Source organism: Cyanistes caeruleus, chromosome 3, assembly GCF_971803275.1.
Source record: "Cyanistes caeruleus chromosome 3, bCyaCae1.hap1.1, whole genome shotgun sequence".
Taxonomy (NCBI): Eukaryota; Metazoa; Chordata; class Aves; order Passeriformes; family Paridae; genus Cyanistes; species Cyanistes caeruleus.
Window position 1 is genome coordinate 89,535,032 of NC_141703.1, and position 21,575 is coordinate 89,556,606.

Genomic DNA, 21,575 nt, shown 5'->3' on the forward strand with positions numbered 1-21,575 from the left:
TTTGGCAGTGCCTGTGTATAATTGTCTGGGGCAAAAAATTCATTGTGATTGCGCCTGATGTAGAATTTTGCAGGCCTCTGCCAGAATTATCTTGTACTGGATTCTGCTGATGACACTCAGATGCTGGAGTGGCTTTGCAGCTGGCTGGATTTCTCACTGAGCAGCGTTCACCGTCAGTGGAACAAGCCTGTGCTTGGTTGGCCTCTGACTTTTAAGAAGCATTTTGGTGACTGCTGTAATTCATCCTTCTGCTACCTTGCAAACTGGCCTCAAGAGGGATAATGTTTGGAGTCTCTTAGAGTTAATACCAAATCACCAGCAGAAACATTTCAAAGAATGAAGCTTGATGAATTGGTTAAAAACGTCATGGCAATGCATTTTTTTGTGAAGAAGAAAACTCTCCCTGTCTGGCCAGCTGCCATGGCAGCCCTGCTGGTGTTTGAGGTCTGGTGTGTTTGACAGGAGTCATTACACTGAGGTGGGTGACCTGTGGCTCTTCATTCACAGACCTGAATCCTTAGGTTCTCCTAAGGAAGCCTCACACCTGCCTTTTGGCAGCCTCACTAAAACCTGCTCAGATTTCCCCCACTCTGCCTCAGTGTCTTTGGCTCTGACCCCATGATGAGGCAGAAAGTTTTCTTGGGAGTTTGGACTTGTCAAGCTGAGCCGGGATCATATCCTTCAAAAGAAGGGACAAGGAAGGAGCTTGCAGGGAATTAATCTGCCACTATTTGGCATTACTCTCTTCAGTAATACCTTCTGGTCTGGCTAAATCTCACATCACATGTTTTCATTTCCCTTCCAGACAGTTGTGATGGTTACACAAGTTCAGCTGCTTTTGTTAACTTCACACAATGCCTGACCTTGAATTCTGTCATTTTCATCGTCTAGCCCTTGTATCTTACAAGAAAGGGAGGACAAGTGCCTCCCGTCATCTTCCTTATGCCTCTAATTATTGTATCATGTCTTTTTTCTGCAGTTCCTCCCTAATGTAATCAATCTCCATCTTTCCATTCTTGCCTCCTGTAAGAAGTTTTCAAGCCCCTAATTATCCTTTCATTTCTGAACTTCTGCTGGCTCCTTTTTAAGCAGTGTACTTTTGAAGTTGCTTTTTCAGCCTGATCTGAGAGGATGCACACTTGGCTTTCAGCAGCCTGAGAGGGGGCTCGAGATTGTTAACTTCAGATGTGGTGCTTTTGGCAGGGCCATTATCCTGACATCAGAAGTGGCCAGCACCGAGGGCTGGAGAACACAGGGAGTGTTCAAAGATGTTAATGGGCCCTCCTTACATAAGGCTGCATCCCAGACCCTGATCCACCACCTGCCTCTTGTGCAGCAAAACACACGTGGTACTGAGCCAGAGCCCAGATGAGGCTGCCTTGACTGCCCTTCTCAGCACCGTCTTGGCCTTCTTTCCTGTTCTGTTTTCCACCTTACATTGAGATTTTTTTGTTTTCTTCCTGCCTGCTCTATGCCATGGCTTTCTACGACATCTGTCACCTGATGGCTGAGCTCTTTATCCACAGCACTGTCTTTTTTCTTACTTTATTAAAGCTTTTGTTACTAACAGATCCGAGCCTCGGCACCCTGGTGCCTGACCATTTGTGTGCTCTGCCTGTGAAGATGCTGGCTTGGACTCATTATCAATTCACATGGCCTAATGATTTCCTGTCCTGGGTGTCCTGCAGGGACACACCTGTGCCATATTCCAGGCCTCACTGGGGCTGCTGTCATTTGGGCTGCTTGTTCTTTGGCACATTACAGAATTTCCCTCCCACACACTGCCTTCAGAATTTCCAAAGGATGGATCTCACACGTATTTCTCAGCAAGCTCTCCAGAAGGGGGTGATGCTAATCAGTAAGGGGATTTAAATGTACCCAAACTTATTTTGACTAACAAACTCGATGGGTTCATTTTAATTAAGCAGTAATTTTGAGCAAATGAGAAGATAAGAGGTAGCCACTGTGGCGTTTGTTGGAGCCGCGTTACCAGGACTGACTCTGAGCTGTTTTCTGATTGCTGCTATTTACATTCCTCAATTCTGATTAGACTTTAACTCTTCGTGAGGAAGCAGAAGAGGGCTAAGCCAGGTAAGCAGAGGCACCGTCCAGACCTGCAGAAAGGGGTTTATGTTGTATTCTGAAGGTGATAACAAGGAGTCCAGCTGCTCACATTACTTACCTGTTTTTGCCTGGGGGCTCCTTTCCCCCCACCTCTGATTGGCTGAGGGCATTTTATTAATTCAGGACCTGATCACCAGAGTACAGGTTAGTCTCAGTCTCTGTGTAGTCAGGATGGGATGGATGCATCTGGTAGTTTGTTCCTCAGCTTGTTTGTGTGTTTCTCTCTTCACAGCCCATTCCAGCCTCCGGTCAGCTGGCACGGCCCGGCACAAGGACAGATAAATGCTGCAGAAGGGGTAAGAGCTCTGTTTGTTACAACTGGTGACAGCCTTGGCCCTTGGTGCATACGGAATTCCTACTTTAGCCCAGCCCTGCACTGCCCTTGCCTGGCTGCAACACCAGCAGGGATGTGTCCACCTGCCCAAAGAAATCTGGCTGGGATGTAATCCTGGCAAACAGCTGAGGTCACTGGGAGTTCCTTGTCTTCACAGAATGGGAACCTGTGGGACCCAGCTCCTCACAGGGAGAGCCTGCCCCCGGGGCTGCTAAGCAGCCCTGGTCTGGTTTGTTCCCATCAGCTTTCTGCTCAAAATGACTCAAATTTGCATTCAGCTGGCTACTGGTACAGGGCAGAACTTGCCCAGCCTTGGTAGCAGGAACTCACTCACACCTTTGGTGTTTGCTGCAGCCTCTTGGTCTTTCTCCTCATATGCAGACCACAAGCTTGTTTTGCCCTGGTCTTTCTGCTGCAGCTTTCCTTTTCTCCCTGGCTACTGGAAGTGGTGACAGGCAGGTAACAAATAATGACACTGGTAATCTGATCTGTTTTCATTTTACCTTTCTCCCATGCTGCTTGCATTTCATTGAGAGTGTTGTACATAGCTGCCAAGAGGGAGATGGGAGCTCAGCACCTCTGGCTGACATTTTGAGCTTCTGCTGGCAGAGCAATCCAGACGTGCTGCTGGGAAGAGCCTTTACACCGAGCTCACTCCTGCCCTTCCGAGAGCTCAGCCTGTGGGTGGCTGCATTCACTCTGAGTGGGAGTGATGGGAAGGGGGCTCTTGGTTGGCTGGCAGCCCCGGGCCACGGCTGGAAACACTCCCTAGGGGCTGGTAGTGCAGTTAGGAGCTCCATGTGAGCTCCCTGCAGTGGAGCTTGGGAACATCAGCTGGGGCATGGGGTCTGTTCTGGCAGGAGCTGCTGGAGGAAGCGAGGGGACCATCCCCACCCCAGCAACAACCACTGCTGCAATTCTTGTATTCCCAAATGAGAAGTGTAAACTCCAACCAAAGGCTTTACACAAACCATGCACCTTTGAAACAATAGAAAGAATCTAGGAGTAGAAGCTGGAAAAAAAAGAGATGACACCAACTAGTATCAATTCTTTCCTTTATTTTCTTTCCCTCTGTGTTTTTTTTTTGTTTGTTTTTTTTTGTTTTTTTGTTGTTGTTAATGGAGGCTCGAAACAGCCTCACTTTAAGATGCCTTAGCTTTGTGATTCTAGTTTAGGATACCTGTGGAAACAGGACAGGGTTAGCACAGGAGTGCGTGGTTCACCCCAGACCAGCTTTCGTTCTGAGAGACAGGTTAACAAACCACACACATACTCAACCCACATTTCCTTGACACTGAATCTGAATATTTGTTGCTATTTAAAAAAGTACAATGTTTGATTTGTTGATTTAATCACAAAACAAAACACATGAATGGAAACACATTTACGTGACTATTGCTTATACACCTAAGAGGAAGAGTTGACTACGAATGTCCACCTGCAGTTCCTTCCTGAGAGAGAGAGTGCTCTTACCAGACCCTTCCAAGGCAAAAAAAACCATTCAGGACTGAAATATGCTGTGCTTGAGTTCACCTTCGGGCTATGGGAAAGGATGGATGGGGCAGGGCCCCATTTGTGGGGTGGGGCTTAATTAACCAAAAACTGGGGCTTTGTCTGTGCTACAACACACACGGTTTGTATATGAAGGAGGCCTGAGATTGGATTCAGCTCTGAAGTGGTTTCTATTGAGGAAAGAAAAAAGGTTTCTATGCCCACCTGCATTATGCATGCACTGTGGTGTGAAAGGGATTCTGGAAAAGAAGTATAAACTGTTTTAGAGGAGGGTTTATGTGGAAATTTTATACAATACATGTAGTAAATAGAGTATGTTTGTTACACGTTTTTGTAACAATCCTGGTACTGTGGGGAATGACTAATTGATGTAGTTAGTTGAATTGTAGAACTGTAAAAATCTTAAACCCCCTCCCCCCAAGGTAATTACAGAAAACAAAACCTGATTCTCAAAATTTCAATTGTCATGTATTTTAATTCAAGATTTGCAACTGAAGTTAAAGCTCTAGGAATGGATTTTTTTTTTTTTTATTAATAAATAAAGTCGCTTGTACTTCATTGAAGACTTGCCAACTCTGCAGACTTATAAATAATCTAATTTAATGCATTTTTCTCTGTCTATCTACAGCACTAGACGTAAGATTACAAACATCTGGTCAAACCCAAAGGTGTGTGTGCTGTTGGAAGTTCTGTATAACTGGTTTTGGATGTGATTGTGACAGAGCTCCTGGAGAGAAGAACGTGAGAGAACAAAGTATCTAAATGAACAAACAGCAGTTTAAACTGAACTAGTATTTCCAGCCAATCTGGCCTGGTGTAGCTGAGGATTGCGAGGCTGAAGATACATCTAAGCTTGGGATTTAGCTTGAGGTGGTGCTGTCTGAGTGGGAAAGGTGAAAGCACAGAAAGATTTCAACATCCAGTGACAGCCAGTGTCCTTGATTTTCCTCCAGCCAGTCACAGTCCTACAGTCTTTCTCAGATGCTGTGTTCCTTGCTGGGAATGCTGCAGCTTCATGCCTGTCACTGACAGCCTTGAGCAGCGTTCAGGGCAAGCCTTGCAAAAATCCCACACTCCCCCTCATTTCACAATAAATCACCCAGGCAAGAGTTTTTCCTCCCTCATTGAACTTTTTAAGTGATGGGTTTTTTCCACATACATGGTAAATCTTGATAGAAAGCATTTAACAGTGTGCACTAACAAACTTATACAACATATACATTACATATATATATATTATATATATAGAATGTTCTATATACAAACATATACAACTTTTTAGATCTCTACAGACTACAAGAAAGTTGATAATTATAGTCACAAGTGGAGAACTTAACAGAAATAATAATTGGTAACTGTCTGGAAATATGTAAAATATTTAAGAGTGGAAAGCTGTGACCTGATGGGGAGTACTGAGAAAAGTTGCTTAAAAGTTTAGTATTAAAAATTGTAAGTTTGAGGGCTGCTAAATTCTCATTTCTCTGTTGCATAAAAATGCAAATGGAAATCTACCGGCAGGTTTTTTTTTCCTCTCTGGTGTTAAACTAGAGACTGTTGGCAGCCAGAGTCAGTTGGGTCTTGTGTGAAAGACTTGTTGAGGACACTTTTCTCTCTGGGTGAGCTGCAGTGATCAGCAGTCAGAAATTGCTCTGAAATTTCCTTCAAAGATCCCATGATTCCAATCAGCCTGTGTTGCTGCTTCTGACTGCCACACACCAGGGCACAATGGAAAATAAGCTGGCTGCTGGACAGTTTGAATGCTGCCCCAAATGATTTTGTTGCCCAGAGACCAGTGGGTTTGGATTATTGGCCAGAGCACAGGTTTAAACTGAAGATCAAATTGCTATAATGTTCTCCTTTATTTTGCATTCTCCATGCCTGGTTAGAGCAGTGCTTCCTCACGGGCACAAGTGGTTTCTTCTGTGACCTAGCCTCTGGAAGGAATTCCCCAGCCCAGGTCCTATTGGCATTAGAGGGGCAAGTTTGGCATATCCTTACACACATAAACAGAAAAATCCTCTTGGGTCATGGACAGCTCCAATTCCTTAGGCTCTCAGCAGAAACCCAGGCATTGCTCAGGCTTTGACCTTTTTCCCCACAAGTTTCTACACTTCTGACAACATAGAGCAGTTTCTCCTGAGCCAGAGAAACTTGTGGAGTCTCATTTCCAGCTGAGCTAGACCTGTCAGGGCCATCATTTTGATTTTACTTACAGCAAAATGTAAAAATCCTGTAAATAATGAAATTCTGTCCTGCTACAATGGCAATTTAAAACTTAACACCTCAAGTCTCTTCCAACCCTTTAGTTTGTGCAGTGGGCCAATTGTGAGGCCAGACTTGTGGACAGTGTAACTTCCTGGGCGGTATTTTATTGTAGATAAAGGAAGGGGATGGAAATGTCACCTTTGAGAGGGATCATTTGAACACTGTGATGATACAAACACCAGTGGAATTCAGGTCTGGGTGGGGGTGGATGGTGCCTGTCTCCATCAGTGTCCATCAGGATTCCTTGAAGGGACAGATGTTACACTTCTTTAATAGAAAAATTTTAAAGGCCGTTTTTCCAGCTTTTCCTCACTTTCTTTTTTCTAATTTGAAACTATGTCCAGACACATGGAAAGAAGCTTTCAGCGCCTTGTTTCCAAGTCAATCTTAGAAAAACTTCTAACCTAAGAGTTGACCTGTATGGCAGTGAGTCTTGTAGGATCGGGTGGAGCATTTCAGCAGGATAGGCAATAAATCCAGCTTACTGTTCTCTTCTGTGGCTGCAGGTTGCAGAGTTTTCTGCAGCATTCACTGCAAAAACCAAACAAGCCACTTTGAAGCAGAAGCAAATTACTTTTAGCAGTGTGAGCAGAGTATAAATTGCCACTCACCCATGGTGTCACTTTATATCTGTGTTCCATTTGTATGTTGACAATGGTTTTCCATGCTCCTCCCTAGCCCACTGTGTAGTGTTCCTGCTCTAATCTCTCTCTCACAGGTTTTGGGAGGGTTTCTGTGCAGTTCCCTCTCATACTTTCAGCTGAGCACTTAAGCTGCTCTGCAAGCTGCTAAGCAGCCTCTGTGAGCAGCGTTTGACGGGACTGTGGTTTCCCATCTTTCCCTTCCTAACTTGAAGAAATGCTTTCCAAAGCTGGTTTTCTGTTCCTGCTACTGGGAAATAAGGCAACCAAGTGATACAGACTCCATGGGGATGAAAAGTGCCACGGCTCCCCTTCAAGGACAACAGATGAATCTAGAGCACATCTTGAAAAGTATAGATTAGGATGATGTGTCATGTTCTTTGAAATGCAAATAAACCATCTATGCACATGTCTTAATGACTTTTTTAGATAGTGCCAGTCCAGCTACTTGCCAAATAGTTAAGTTTTGGGATAGGATTTTAAATTTATTTATTTTTCTGGTAGGACTTAAAGAGCACTGCTTTTGAGCAAGGCTTTTCAAGGGAAATAAACAGCAGATAAGAAAATGCAGCTCAACTCATTTTTATGTGGAGAACAGTAGCAAACATGTTTGCAATGTACTGGCTTTTTTTAATGTCACTTTTAAAAAATAAAGATTTTTGTCATTTAAGGTGTTTTTTTGTTTTTTTGGTTTTTTTTTTCTCAGAATAGAAATAAATCCCATTTTTCTTCGGTCACAACATGCTTCCTTTTTCTCAGTGGTTTGTGTTTTTTTTGTGGTTTTTTTGGTTTTTTTTTTAGTTGGCAATTAGTCATGCAAAGTTTTATAAGTGCATTAACATTCGAATTTGTACAGAATATTTTTAACCAGACGCACTCCCCACAGTTCATACCTACTGCTTCTGAAAAACTACATGCCACAGTGATGGTTGAGTTCCTTTTGGGAAAAAATTGGCCACTCCATAAGTCAGCTGTTGGAAAGACCCTCATGATTCCAGCTTCCATCCCATGGTCTGTAAAATTTCTCCTTGACGTCCACTGTGATGAATCCAATAATAGTAACAGGAAAACATCTTCTAGGAGAAAAAACTGTCTCTGGCCAGTGACTGGTAGATTTGGGAATAAAGGCTGCTTCCCTGAACAGTGTTCTTAGTAAAGCCACAAGCAGCTTCTTTGAAAGTCTAAAACTGGTACCACTTTTTGTCCTTGTATTTGAGCATCACCTACAGAGATGGGGAAAAAAAACCAAACAAATGGCAATCAAACACCACCCTGCATATGAGAGACCACACATGACCTAGGCCCATTAGCTGTCAAACTTCAGAATTAATAAATGTAGAACAATGCAATACTTCACCAACAATGTCAGGAGGGCTTGATTCCACTGAGATCTCATATTGAATTTCAGTTATTACATTAAAAAAGCATTACCTGCTATTGCTGTTTTTAGAAGATTTTTCCTGACGATCTTTAACTATTTTTCTTCTTCAAAAATTAAAGGAACTTGCTTTCTATAGGAATAAAAAGACACTTATCTATGGAGCATAGCAGATATGCCCTGACTGTATAAACTTCTTGCATTTCAGGGCATGTTCTTTCTGCCTTATAAAAGCCAATAAAAATGTGAAGGTCTTGTCCAGAGATGTGATGCACATTAAATGAAAAACGTGCATTTTGGGAAGTATCCTTTGATGTTGTTTTATCTTCAAGAAAAATCACTTTAGTTTTCCCAGTCTTAACAGCGTGGGATGGAAAAGCTTTCCATTTCCAGCTCCAAGCACAGAAGCTATTCCTATTCCTGGCAAGGCCTATTCTACATAACAGTACCACAGGGCTGTACTAGTAATGTTCTCTTCCCAGTAAGATCTGTAAAGGTTACTATACACTCATCCACCTACCTGTTTTCTGCCCTACTGCAGGGATGTGCTGCATTAAGTGGCTTAAAAAAACAAATCATAACGAATTAGTGAGAAAGGCAAGATGAGAAGTGCCATGTTCTAAATTCAGAGGCTAACAATGGATGCTCATTTCTGGAAACGTGAAAGGAAGCGGTGAGCAATGGCAGTTTATTTTTGGCATTCTCACAGTTCGGGAGCGGGAACAATGCCGTGCCAGGTGACATGAGCACACCTCCAACACCACGACTGGGTGAAGGGAGACAAGGGCACTTGGCTTTCCCAAAAGTAAGCAAAGGCTGCAGGTTTGCCAGTCCCCAGTTCCAGGGTGTGGGTGCCAAGGCTCCTACCTCATGTGCATGTTTGGAAAACGCCTCTGCGCTGGCCATCATGCTGGCAGTCCTTTCGTCCAGCTCGCCCAGCTTCTGCCCCCTCTCGTCCAGGGCAATGCGCGCACGAGTCAGGTCCCCAATGACCCCACCCGCAGCTCCTCTCACGCCTTCAATCCCGCCGGATCCAGGGATGTGCTGGGCGAGGCTGCGAGAGGCTTTTCCTGCGGTGGCCTCGCCAACTGCAAAGGAGAAATGGACAGGCAGAGAGACAGGGATGAGCTCCTGGCCTGGCTCTGTCAGTGCTCCTCAGTCTTGAGCTGCAGCCTTGCAGCAGTGACATCATTCAAGGGGCACGTGGCACATGTGGAAGGCTTTGCTCTGTCACCAGCACATCTGCAGTGCACTCATGTGCCCCCTGCTCAGCTGATCAAAAGAAGCTGCCAAGGTGAAGGAGTTATGGAATGGCAGACAAGGACCCTCCCCTTCCTCCACTAGGTCAACTTTCTCTTTTCATCAATCAGCTAAATCCTGTGTACTGCTCCATTCCTAGATGACGAGGGCAGGGGATCTCAAGAATGAATTTCTGCCCAAAAAAACCCCAAACAATAAATTACTCACAAAGCTCCTCTCTGTCAAAAGCTTGTCCGCTCCCTCCAAAAAGTCCTTTAAGAAAGCCTCTGTTTTGGGCTTCTGGTGTTTCCACAGGAGTAAACAAATCCCCAAGCATGTCCTAGTAAAGCCAGAAAAAAAGTCCATGTGAAAGGTTAGTGAGGTGAAAGCAGTTCTAGGCATTTTCTTGATTTTCATTAACAAGCCACATGCACTGGATCTAATCAAGTGGTTTTAAAAGAGTCTGTGGTGTGAACAGTACAGTGCGGGTAATATTTGTGTATTCTGACAAATGCTTGGGCTAACTAGACTCACTCACTCTTACAAATGGACTTGGTTTATCACTGCCCAGTCCCATGTTTGTTACCAGAGAAAAAAACTGCTGTTAATACAGAATGAAAATACCAGTGATAAAATCACATTTTGCTTAGAAACAGCAGAGGTGACACTATAATGGAATAAACAATTTGTTGTGTATAATGTATTTTGCTTTAGTGATTGCCCAGCCAGGCTGGGCAGGCACTCTGCTTTCTTTTTATGGCACACCTGAGTTCAGTGCTTGCCAGCAATTCAGAGTTTGGTTGTTTGTCGTTTAGTTGCTTTTTTTCTTTTTAAACAAAATTCATTACCTTCCTATAACCTTTCCCCACCCCATTAGTGTGCCATCAGCAATGCTAAATAAGCACATCTGCTGCAAGCACTGCTCTGGCGCCGCATCTTGGAGCAGTCACTCCAAACAAATGTCAGGCTCAGATTTATTTGCAGCAGTACCAGGAAAAGCCAACTCTCTGGAAAAAAACTGCTGGGAAAAGTGTGCAGTCCCATTAGTGTTTGAAACCAGGGGGCTGTGTGCACTGGGCACAGTTTCTGCCCTGTTGCTCAGCTCTGTGTTTGCTCAGCCAAGCTTCAGCAGGCAGATCCAGCTGCTGTGCTGCACACAGAGCTCGCTCCTGGGGGCTGAGTGTGAGGACAGCGCTGTGACTCACAGCCACTGCTCCTCTGCACAGTCACCTGCTCTGGGGAGAAAAATTACTGCAGCCCTTGGAGCCTAAGTGGAGCTCTCATGCAGCCCAGCTTTGTTTTCCCAGGTAGCAGATGATATGGGTCATCTGCTTTCTGTACACTCACAATGACCATGCAAACCTTTTTTTGCATAAAAGCCAAGATAAAAGGAGACATAGTCCAGCAGTACAGAGAAGCAGGGGCTGTGTTCCCTTTGCTTGGTAGTTGCATGATGCTGTTAAGGCTGGTAAAAAAAAAAAAAAATCCAAAAAGAAAATCTAGCTTGTAACAGTCTCCTGCTGTAGGTCCATAGTCCAAGATGCATTGGTCAAACCTTTAGATTATTTTAAAATTGTCTCCTTGCAAAATAATCTCCTCTGTGGTGCACAAAAGCTGGTGTGCAATGCTTGCTCCTCCAAGTGCCTTTTCAGACTTGAGACAGACAGTGCTTGATGTGAGTTGAGCAGCTCAGCACATGTTATTCCCTAGGGCATAATGAGTGCTGGCAGGATCATTTCTTTTATACTTCCATTCTGGTTCACTGCTAATTATATAACCCAAAACTTATTCCCCCTTTTTTTTTTTCCCTTTTATTACTCATGTTTCTCTCTGTAACATCTCACAACTCTTTCCCTTCAGTAAATGACATTTTTATTTGCATTTTCATTGTAAAATAACAAAACCAGCCTATCTCTAACATTGTAAAGACTTTTTGCACAGGTGCAGGTGACAGTGCATGAAAAAGCCCAAAGAACAACAGAGCTGCTGACCTCTCTCTTGCTTTGGCATCATTCAGTCAGGGCAAGTGGAGAGGAACAGATCCAGGCCCTGCAGCACTGTCCTATCAGGGCCACTGATGGTGAGTGAGGCCACCACCCCTCCCACAGCAGAGTGAGGAGTGAGCCCTACCTGCAGGTTGTCACACATCTCCTGGCTGTACGTCAGGCGCTGGATCTCTGTGGGAGAGCTCAGGTACAAAGCCTGCCCTTCGTTAGTGAAACAGAAGGTCCGTGCTATCCTCATGTCCGTGACAGGCAGATAGTTGATGTCCAGCAGCGGGCGAAGGCTGGGCAAGCTGAGGAGAAGGAGATTCCCAGGTTAGTCACCAGCTGCCACACAGGGTACACCTGCTCTGTGCCTGCATTTTAAACCAAAACTTCACTTTATGCTCTGTGTAACTGCCACAGTTAAAGGACAGCTTTTCTGAGCTGAAAAATTCGGCCATAAAAACGCTGTAGTCCCATTGCATTGTTTGCTTGCATGGAGAAGTTTCAGCTGCCTTGCCTCCATGGCCCTAAGGCTTCTGCTACTATCTGGATATGGGATTGTGGAAATGGCACAGTACGGCTTGTGCCACATAGCTGGGTCATTCACAGGGCAAGGCCTGCAGGGACATCTGCAGGAAAGGGTCTGGCAGGGCCCTGCTTCTACCCAATGGACAAAGGCTCCAGCATCACCTTTGCTCTCCTCCAGCTTCCTTGTGGTTTGCTGTTTTGGACAGTACTTTCCCAAATTTAAACAGCCTGGCCAGGGAAAGAGGGTGCAGCAAGGCAAAGGTACAGCTGCAGGGCCACTGCACAGTCAGCTCCCCTGGGGGAGGGGACAAGGAAGGGAAACCAAGTGCTCTGAACAGAAAATCTTCAGAAGTGCCCAGAGTGGGACTTGGTACTTCACAAAGGATAAAGAGAACTATGGCTGAGTTCTGTGCTTCTCTATACCTGACCCACCACACCTGAGCAAAATTATCAGGCCTTTCTTTTATCATAGTTAAAAATCACCAGCCACCAACTGTCACAGACAGGGGATTACTAGAAAAAAAGAGGAGCTTGCTTTGCTGTGCACCTGCTTGCCTTAACTCCCCACATGGAGAGAGCCCAAGGATCAGGTATGGCTGCATCGAGGCAGGGAATTAAATGCACCCACCGGGGAGTTAATGCAGAGCATCAGGCCCTCTGGAGCAAACACAAGTGGAATATGACAGCACTGTGCCTTTGCTTAGTTTTGCCACAAGATTAGTTAGATAAGTACCTCAGTGTCATGATGTGCCCATTAGCACAAAAGCACGCCAGACAGACGCTGTTACAGAGGGTGACCACATCTGCTCGCAATAAAAAGGACGTTTCGGTGATGTTGTGGACATAAAGACATGTTTGGGAAGGCAATGAGAAGACTTTGGCTTGTTTTTCTGAACAAATGACTGCAAATTGATGATCACCCATATCCTGGGAGGAGGAAGGGGAATGCATGACAAGTTTCCTTTTCCTTGTTTTGTCACCGTCATCAGCACTGTGTGGATCCCTCCATACTTCGTAGGGCCGATGTGTCAATGTCCCCATGCAGTCCAAGCACGCGAAGGTCAGCACGGCTCCCTTCAGTGTCAGGACGGTGCCTGCAGAACAGAATTTCCTCTCACTGGCACTGACACCACAACCAGACTGGTTGTCAGCACAGCACAGCTGACACCCAGCTTTTGTAAACACAGCACACGCATTAATCCAGCCAAGGTGACAAGGCGTGCTTGCTCAGTTCTTTCTGACCACACGAGAAGGTGAACAAACAGCCTGCCAGTACTGGAAAGGTCTCAGGCAGCTGATAGCTATAATGATGGATATAACACATGCTGCTCAAGATGGCCTCTTGTTTATCTCTACATTATACTAGTAGAATATTTATTCCCCAACAGTAAAATTGCTCTAAGTCTGGTGACCTTCCAGCATTACTTTTCTAAACAAACTGTGGATGGGAAACCTCTGCTTCTGTGCATTCTCCATTTTTTTGTCCATTTTCGAAGCACATGCTGCCTCTCCTCAGACCTGACCTCTCAGCCCTCTGTTCTCTCTGCTACACCATCTGTCACTCACTCAGCCAAGGATCTCTCCTGGTACAGCAGCATGCCAACATTTTTGTTTCCTTTCCTGAACTCCCTTCTGCTTCTCTTCTGCTTCTCTGCAGCTTTCTGATACGAAGGCAGCCAAACTGATTGTAGAATCCCAGACAGAATTGTAAACAGGACTGTAATTTCACAATATGAAGGAACTCTGCTAATTTCCCTGTCCTCACAAGAAACATGTAACTTTGCCTGTTACACAAGGCAATTTTTGGAACTAACACAACCAAAACATCTCAATCCATGAAGTTATTGTTCCCTCACATGAGCATCTTTACCTGTGTGCCATCCACTCAGTGAGTGACCACTGCTTGATTTTTTGAGACATTTCTGCCCCAAAGGCCATACAAAATCAGTCAGTTACTGCCCCATTGTACCAAGACAGATAAAAAGCAGGAAAAGAGCTGCACTCTCACCACTTGGTGACACCATGACTGGCTCTGACTGCCGTAAATCGTCACTAGCAGGCAGATTGAGGGACAGGATTATGACCATTCCGAGGCCTGTTCCGACCCAGAGACAGGAGGAAACAGCAGAGTCGTTCTTTCGGGCAAAGGACTCCATGAAGTACAAAGCTGTGATTGCCTCCTTTGAGTCCCTGTCGATGCTGGACACGCTGGAGCTTCGGGAACGGCTGAAGGAGTTTTCCCTATTTTCTGCACAAATAAATACAAGCAAACAGGCATTAACTGGTGCTCTGGGAACAGGCACAAACCTGCAGCAAATACAAACTCCCTGCAGAGTACAGAAAGTAAAGTTTTCTTAACCTGAGCAAACATTCTGACCCTAGCATGATACCAGCTTGCTGCCAGTGTATAAATAAGTGTGGAAAATGCTGTCAGACATCATCAGTTAGATCTGCATTAGAAATAGCTGCCTATTATGGAGATTAGCATGGACTAATTAGAATTTACAACAGCCTTAGCTCAAAGGACTTGTTCTAAATAGCACAAAATAATTTTAGACCCATATGTTACCAATGCATTTAGAATTAATCCATGTATCTCATTGCTGCAGGACATGAAGGGAGATGCCATTACCAGCTTCAGAGCACAGGTCCCCTGCTTTGCTCTTGTTGCCATCACTAGGACGCTCTAGCACTGCTGTTCACAGCCGTCATTTATTGTGAAGGTATTAATAACTGCTCCCTGGGGAAAAGACACCCATTGCTGAACTGAACCCAGTCTCCAAAATGTCTCAGGGTACAAATCCTCTCTGGCTTCCCAGGGAGTGAAGTGAGAAACCTGCTCTGTGCCCTTGGCAACAACTGCAGAGTGAGCTGGCACTGCCTAAGCTTTAGCAGGCAGCATTGAGAGGCAGCTGGAGACAGAGCTATGCTCTCCCCACTGCAAGTGCCCAGGTACAGAGACTCTGAGCTTTTCAGAGAGAGCTAACAATGAACAGGCTAAGGAGCTCTGCTTTGTTTTGCCTAGCACCAGGCAGGAAGCACGAAGCTGTGTGAGGGAATTCCTGGTATTAGCAGGAACATCACAGGCTATAAAGCACAGAGGGCTAAAATGTTCCTGAAGAGTCAAAGAGCCAGAGGGAAGATGAGAGTAGGACTGACTGCTACACAGTCCTTGCAAAACAACTTATGCCAGTGCTGCCGTTTACCAACCTGTAGTTAAAAATGGGATCAAATCATTGGAAACCCCACATACTCTTTTGTAACAATAACAACTGGAGGTGGAGAAATAGTTGAAGGTACTCGATCTGAGACACAGGTCTTGCTCCTGAACCTATCATTATGAAGCAGATCAGTATCTGGTGTGAAACTGTCCTTTGTATAGCTCAGAAGAGAGTCACCTCTTCAGAGCCAATGAAAGTGTCTAAAAAGAGGAATAGTTTCTGCCAGAGATAAAGAATAAAATTAGAAAATTACTTTTTCACATATTCACATATTACACATACGCAGCTTAAAACTGAGCTAATCCCCACATTGTATACATGGCTCCTGTGTTCCACCAGAGCAGCAGCTCTGCCTGTGAATCTCTTCTTCAGACAACAAACTGCAGCACTGTGTTCCCCTGCCCAGATGCCTCAGTGCGAAGTCATCTCTACACTGCAACTCCCTGGGGAAGACTGGAGAGAACCAGGGCGAAGCACTGCTGGAACCACACCAAGTATTTCTGCATGAGCTTCTGCCTTAAGTTTTGGCACACAGGGTTGGGGCAGATTCTCCTGCTACTCTTTCACACTTGGGCCACCTTCTGTCCTTTGAGGACATCTGTAACTTGTCAAAGAGGAATTTCACAGGACAGCTGTTCCTGGCACTTCAGTTCCACTCTCACGGAAGAGAAGCTTATGTCTACTTGAACTTCCAAGTGCTGCCCTTGCCCCGTTTCCACTTTGATGTAGGCACTGTTGCAGCTCTCTAGCTCTGTCTCAGCACTGCTCCATGTAGCTGCACAAACTGGGATTGTCAGCACATCTACAGACACTGCTAATACCTTGAGAATTAGTGTCTCCCACAACCCCAAGCACCTTGCACTCCTCCTGCAGAGAACGAGTTGGCCCAGCTCCTTCCTGAGCTGTGCCAGGTAAAGAAAGGAAGAAAGGAAGACAGCAATTTCAAGGCAGAAATCATCAGGGCTCCATATATATATATATTCTCCCAAAGGGTACCTAATCTTTAATAAAAATGCTATTATGTAATTAATCTTCTCTTTAACAGGTGTATTAATATCACAGTCACATAAAATTCAAAAATGGTGGTGCTCAAGCTAAGAAAGATGTTGAAAGGACAAATGCAGTTAGTGTAGGCGACATACACAGAACTTAAAATATATGATGTGCCATTTGCATGTGTCATCAAGCTTTCTCCCTCCCTAAATTAACAAGAAATGTTCCTCACTCCTGTGCAGTACAGTTAACTAATACATCTCTGCAAAACTGACACTAACAGATATAATCTTTAGGACACTTTTGGGAACATACTGTGCCATTTTCTATTAAATACACTACTCAAACTGAAATTCTAAAGATCAGCAAGACATATGCCAAAATTTGATGTCATTAAACATATCTGAACAGCAAAGTCTGCAACTGCTATGTGACTTTACTGGCTGGCTCAAAAGCAAGATAGAAATCTCTCCTCTTCCGAGATTTCAGGATAAAATTTAGTTTTGTTCCCAGGATTCTTTTCTCAAAAAGATTCTACCCCAAATTCTTCATCTAGAAAGCATGCCATTGTATCCTGGAGAAACACAAAAGCACTTTCCTTGGGAAGTTTAAAAAATTTGCCAAATCCTTTACTAGTATGATTTCTGTGTCTTAAAATGACATCCTGTCTTCTCAAAGTTAACCTGCCAGTCCATATTCCAGGTTTTCTGTTCTATTTTCCTTTTCTCACTGTGCATAATGGGTGTAGCAAAAATGTCAGCTTCATCTTTCTGCAGGAGTCTGTTACTAGGACCACTTCCTTGGTCCTAGGTCAGAGTTGATTTGGAACTCTGTGCTTCAGCCAGGGGACAGGACATTCACCTGTGAAAAGCTCCTCAGAATTTTCTGTCTTCTCCCCCTCTGGAGAACAACCTGCTACATGGCACTGTCTCATAAATGTGCTCCTGTTTCTAGATTGCTTCCTGCTTTGAGGAAGCCCAGTATTCCCTTTTCTCTGAGAGGCAAATATGCAACTCCCAGGATCCATTAGGTCCCACACAGCCCCTCAGACCACCACATAATTTTTTCCTTTTCCTCTTGCACACCCAGATATCTTGGCTCTTCTTTTCTCCCATACAGGTCTCCATCTCCAGGCTTTTTCTGCAGCTGGCAGCAGAGAGCACCATCAGAGGGATCCAGTGGCCCCTGAGAGCTAAGTAGTGACCGTAATTTGGGAGATGTTGCTGTTGGGTGATGAACAGCTCTGAGCTAAAGCATTACTAGCTGCAGTCAATGCATTTCAAAAAGCTGCATTTCATGGGTCAAGGCCACACAGAATAAACACCACTGCTGTCCTAAGAGAAGCCCTGCTTACTTCAAAATGTTTTCCTTCAGTCCCATCCTATGCACTGTTTGGGTTAATGAGCTGTAGATGGAAACTCAGGGACCAACTTCCTTTTTGGCACCAGACTGTGACTGAGGTGATGAGCCAGCAGCATAAAAACAGAAGCTTTATGACTTAAAAGCAACCAAAACTCCTCCAAGTTGCTTCCCACCTCATGGAAAAACACACAGGACACTTCAGTGCATATGCAGGTTAAAAAGGAAGCCGGTGCATTTGAATCTTCCCTTTGTTCATCCCCGTGTGAGCAGCGTGGTGCCACTCGTGTGAGGGTGTTCTGATTCCATGGAAGTGCTGGAGCACTGGGAATGCAACCCACTGCCATCAAGGCACATGCATTGCAAAAGGACAGGAACGACTGAGCCAAACATCATCATGACATTTATACAAAAGCAGCCCTGAGCAGTTTTCCCAGCCCATTCCTTGCCTGACAGAGTGTCCTGCTGCAGTGCACTGGTGTCTAGGGGAAGATTCAATTTAGGGTTTGGAGGTTTTCTGGGAATTCAAAAGATTGTTTGAGTAAATGATTCCATGTACTTCAGCTGCCACCTGTACAAAGCAGAGACTGCAGAGATTTTTTTTTTTCTTCTAACTTCCTTTGGCTTAGCAGAAATAAAACTGGAATTTCCTCACTTTCCCATGGAAGCAAAAACACCCCACAAGTATGCCGTGCTCAGGGGAATGTTCTGACTCGTCTATTCTCAGCTGCACCAAAAGCTCTGTAAGGGGAACACATCCTCACATATCATATCTTCCAGGAAATTTTTGCTGGGATTTTTATAAAACACTGGAATTAGGACTAACATAAAATAAGTTTCTTTATGAAGTTAGGAATCAGGAAAATAGAAGTACCACCGGTTAAGAGGAATGAAAAACCCAAACCTACCAGTGACAAAGATCAACATTTTCATAGCAAATATTTACATTCATTACTGAAGAGTTTTGCAATTGGTTTTCAGGATGCTATTTATAGGTTCTTTCCTGGTTTTAAAGTAATGAGTAATTGATCTGTTTATGAAATATATACAAAGGTTGACCTTTTTGACATGAAAATCAATATATTCTGGAACAAAAAAAGAGAAGTGGAATGGTCTATATTCTTCTCACTTGGAGAACTCTAAAAGTTTTAATCCCAAACACCAAACCTAACAGAGGCCAACAGAACTATTTAAAACATTTTCCAGTCTAAGATCATCATCTTACATTTTAAGAGAAATCTGTCACTTTCAAAATTATGTAGTCAGGAAAGCATTGAAAGCTCTGAATGTCAAAGGAAATACACAGTAAAGGAATTATACTTACAGCGTGAATTTGTGCACAGCAACATCACAGAGACACAGAGACCAAACATGGTACTGATGGCAATGCTTCAGCAACACAGAGGAGAAAGGGGCTGGAAGTAACACACATTTAGGAATGCTGCATGCTTGCTTGGCTATAAAACCAACATTTCAACAGCACCACTCTAAAGCTGCATTCCACATAACACAATTCACTAGAAAGCAGCAGAAGTTGTCCTAAGCACAAATAATGTGCTAATAATCTGGAATTTTACTGTGAATGATTTCCTACCAAGTCAACTTAAATAAGTTTCCCTTAAACTATGCTGTGGATATGCAGCTTGCAGAGCATTCCAGCCACGGTGGCTGTGCTCTCATGGAGCTCACAGCTGTGGGATGCTTGACCCTCCCAGGAGAAAGTTCTGGAATGTATTGCCCTGAAGTTGCTACAATTAGGGCAGCGTAACCTGAAAGGTTTCATGGAATTCCCACTGATACAACACTGATGGAATAGATGGTAAATAAAAGCTTGAAAGAGAAAATAGATCCAAGACAGTAGATCTGGATCTTTGGTATTTCCAGAACACAGTAAAATTGATGCTTATGTTTTAGTTCAGCAAGTTTTAAAAACAGAAGGGAATTGTCAGGGCAGCATTATTCTTCATGCTGAAAAAGTAGAAATAATTTCTATAAAAATGCAAAAGATCTTTGCAGTAAGAATATATCAAACTTCCATATTTAATTGTATGAATCACTTCCCTTGACTTACACAAGTAAACTGTCTTTACATTAACATCACTTTTTGGACTTAGTTTATGAGCTTGAACATACGTTTTTTAATCAAACACAACACAATTCTCTAGAACTGAAACCCTAACCTGAACTATCCATTCTGCTGAAGCATCTTTCATAACACTGTTGTTCAGGAAAGAGTAAATTGTACAACTTTTATACATGGAAGTGCCCAAGGATAAGGTGAAGACAAAAGGCTTTGTGGAAGATAATGAAGCCATGGCACAGCAACATCTCTGCCTCCACACCTTTCTCACCTCGGCCACTCATGGTGCTGGGGACCTCAGCCTCATTCCCAGGCTGTCATTGGGGTGAAAGTTCAGAGATCTGCAAAACCTGAACCTCCAGGGGCAAGGGAGTGGAAGAGGCAAGGCAAGGGAAGTGACCATGGATATAGCAAAATGCTTTGTGTTGATCTGAAGTGATGGCTGGCAAGGAAAAAAAGCTAAATTTGAGTGCACAGGGCATAATTCACACTCAAATTCAACATGCCTGGAGTACAGTGTGTAAGTAGCTTCACCTGGAATCAAATAATTATTTAAAATAAAACTGATTAAACTGACTAGACATTCCTTGACTGTAAGAACAACAGTATTTTCATTGAGTTGGTTGTTTTAAAAACAAGGAGATTTTGCAGATTCTCGTAAAAAATCAAGTCGATCCTGGTAGAACCCAAAAGAAGATGTACTCAAAGGAAAGTAAGAAACACACTTTCTAGATCTAGAACAAGTCTTGTCTGCAACATTTTTATCTTCTCTTCTGCACAGACAAGAAATATGGTGACAAACAGAACAGTTAGTGGGGACTGTGTTTTACCATATTGTCTCTTAATTTTTTCCTGTTATACAAGGAATTATCAGTTACACTGATGGCAAAGTAACTTCAAACACAATCAAAATTGCAGTGATTTACAGGAAGAATCAACACCATCAGCCCCTCCCTGATAAATTAATTAATTAATCAATTAATTAAGCTAAGGGCATTTCCATGTGCTATGAAAGCCAAGCTGTGAAAAGCCATGGCACTCAGGGGCCTTGCGAAGTGTGGCCTCAGGACTGCTGTGCCATGCCCAGGGGATCAGGTAATCTGGTTTGGCTGCCTGGACAAGGGAATTTACCAGAAATGATCCACCCTGCAACACAGACAGTATTGGCAAAGGGAATGTGCTGGAGAACATGAGCTGTTCTGAAAACCTGCCAGAGAAGCAATAACCTCCTCAGAGAATTAATTTCTGCAGTTAACTACCCTTGTGATCAAAATGAATCCCCAACTGTCTTCCCTAATTCAGGCTTCTGCCTTAGTAATTTAAGTCCTGTCCTGTTCTCAAGAGGCACAGACAGCTGACTATTCCCTTCCTCTCTGCAGTACCCTGCCATGCATTTGAAAAATTTTGTGCTTTTCCCCCAATATTTTTTCTAGATCAAGCAATCAGGTTCTTTTTCTGCTTCCTTGGAGGCCTAGGAAGCACTGCCTTAAAAACTATACCACCATCATTTGGCCATCATTACCTACCTCACATCCACATGTGGGCTTCAGACCCAAGAGACTCAAGAAAAAGAAGAGCAAGTGATAAAAACAGAAACCTCCCTCTTCTACCCCCACCTTGCCACATGGGAAGGAAACCTCATGGCCACATTTACTCATCCAGTGCAAAAAAATCCAATGTGTTATGGATCCAGCACTGCTGGAGATGACTTAACAGCAGAGCCATAACTGACAGGAGGAAAATGATATGAATTTTATATAAATTACACAGCAAACACTGCAATGCTCAGCACGACACCAGGTAAGTCTGCCTCCTCAGACAGTGGCCTTTTTTCTAAGACAACTACTCAGTATCATGTTTCAAGACCCCAACTACAGCACACTGGACTTATCTGGAAGTTTCCATCAGGCTAC

The 21,575-nt window shown here is 43.9% G+C and overlaps 1 protein-coding gene across 20 annotated transcripts in view; it reads right to left on the reverse strand.

Moving 5' to 3' along the window:
* Positions 1-4,425: 4,425 nt before the first annotated feature.
* Positions 4,426-21,575, reverse strand: part of STXBP5L (syntaxin binding protein 5L) — a 183,463-nt gene continuing 166,313 nt past the window's right edge. For all 20 annotated transcript variants that reach the window (XM_086884036.1, XM_086884037.1, XM_086884030.1 and 17 more), the window contains 6 exons: positions 14,018-14,257; positions 12,743-13,103; positions 11,624-11,789; positions 9,722-9,833; positions 9,122-9,342; positions 4,426-8,099 (listed from right to left, as the gene is read on the reverse strand). In XM_086884036.1, the coding sequence (XP_086740162.1) occupies positions 8,058-8,099; positions 9,122-9,342; positions 9,722-9,833; positions 11,624-11,789; positions 12,743-13,103; positions 14,018-14,257 (1,142 nt within the window). In that variant the 3' untranslated portion in view covers positions 4,426-8,057. The remainder of the gene's footprint in view (positions 8,100-9,121; positions 9,343-9,721; positions 9,834-11,623; positions 11,790-12,742; positions 13,104-14,017; positions 14,258-21,575) is intronic.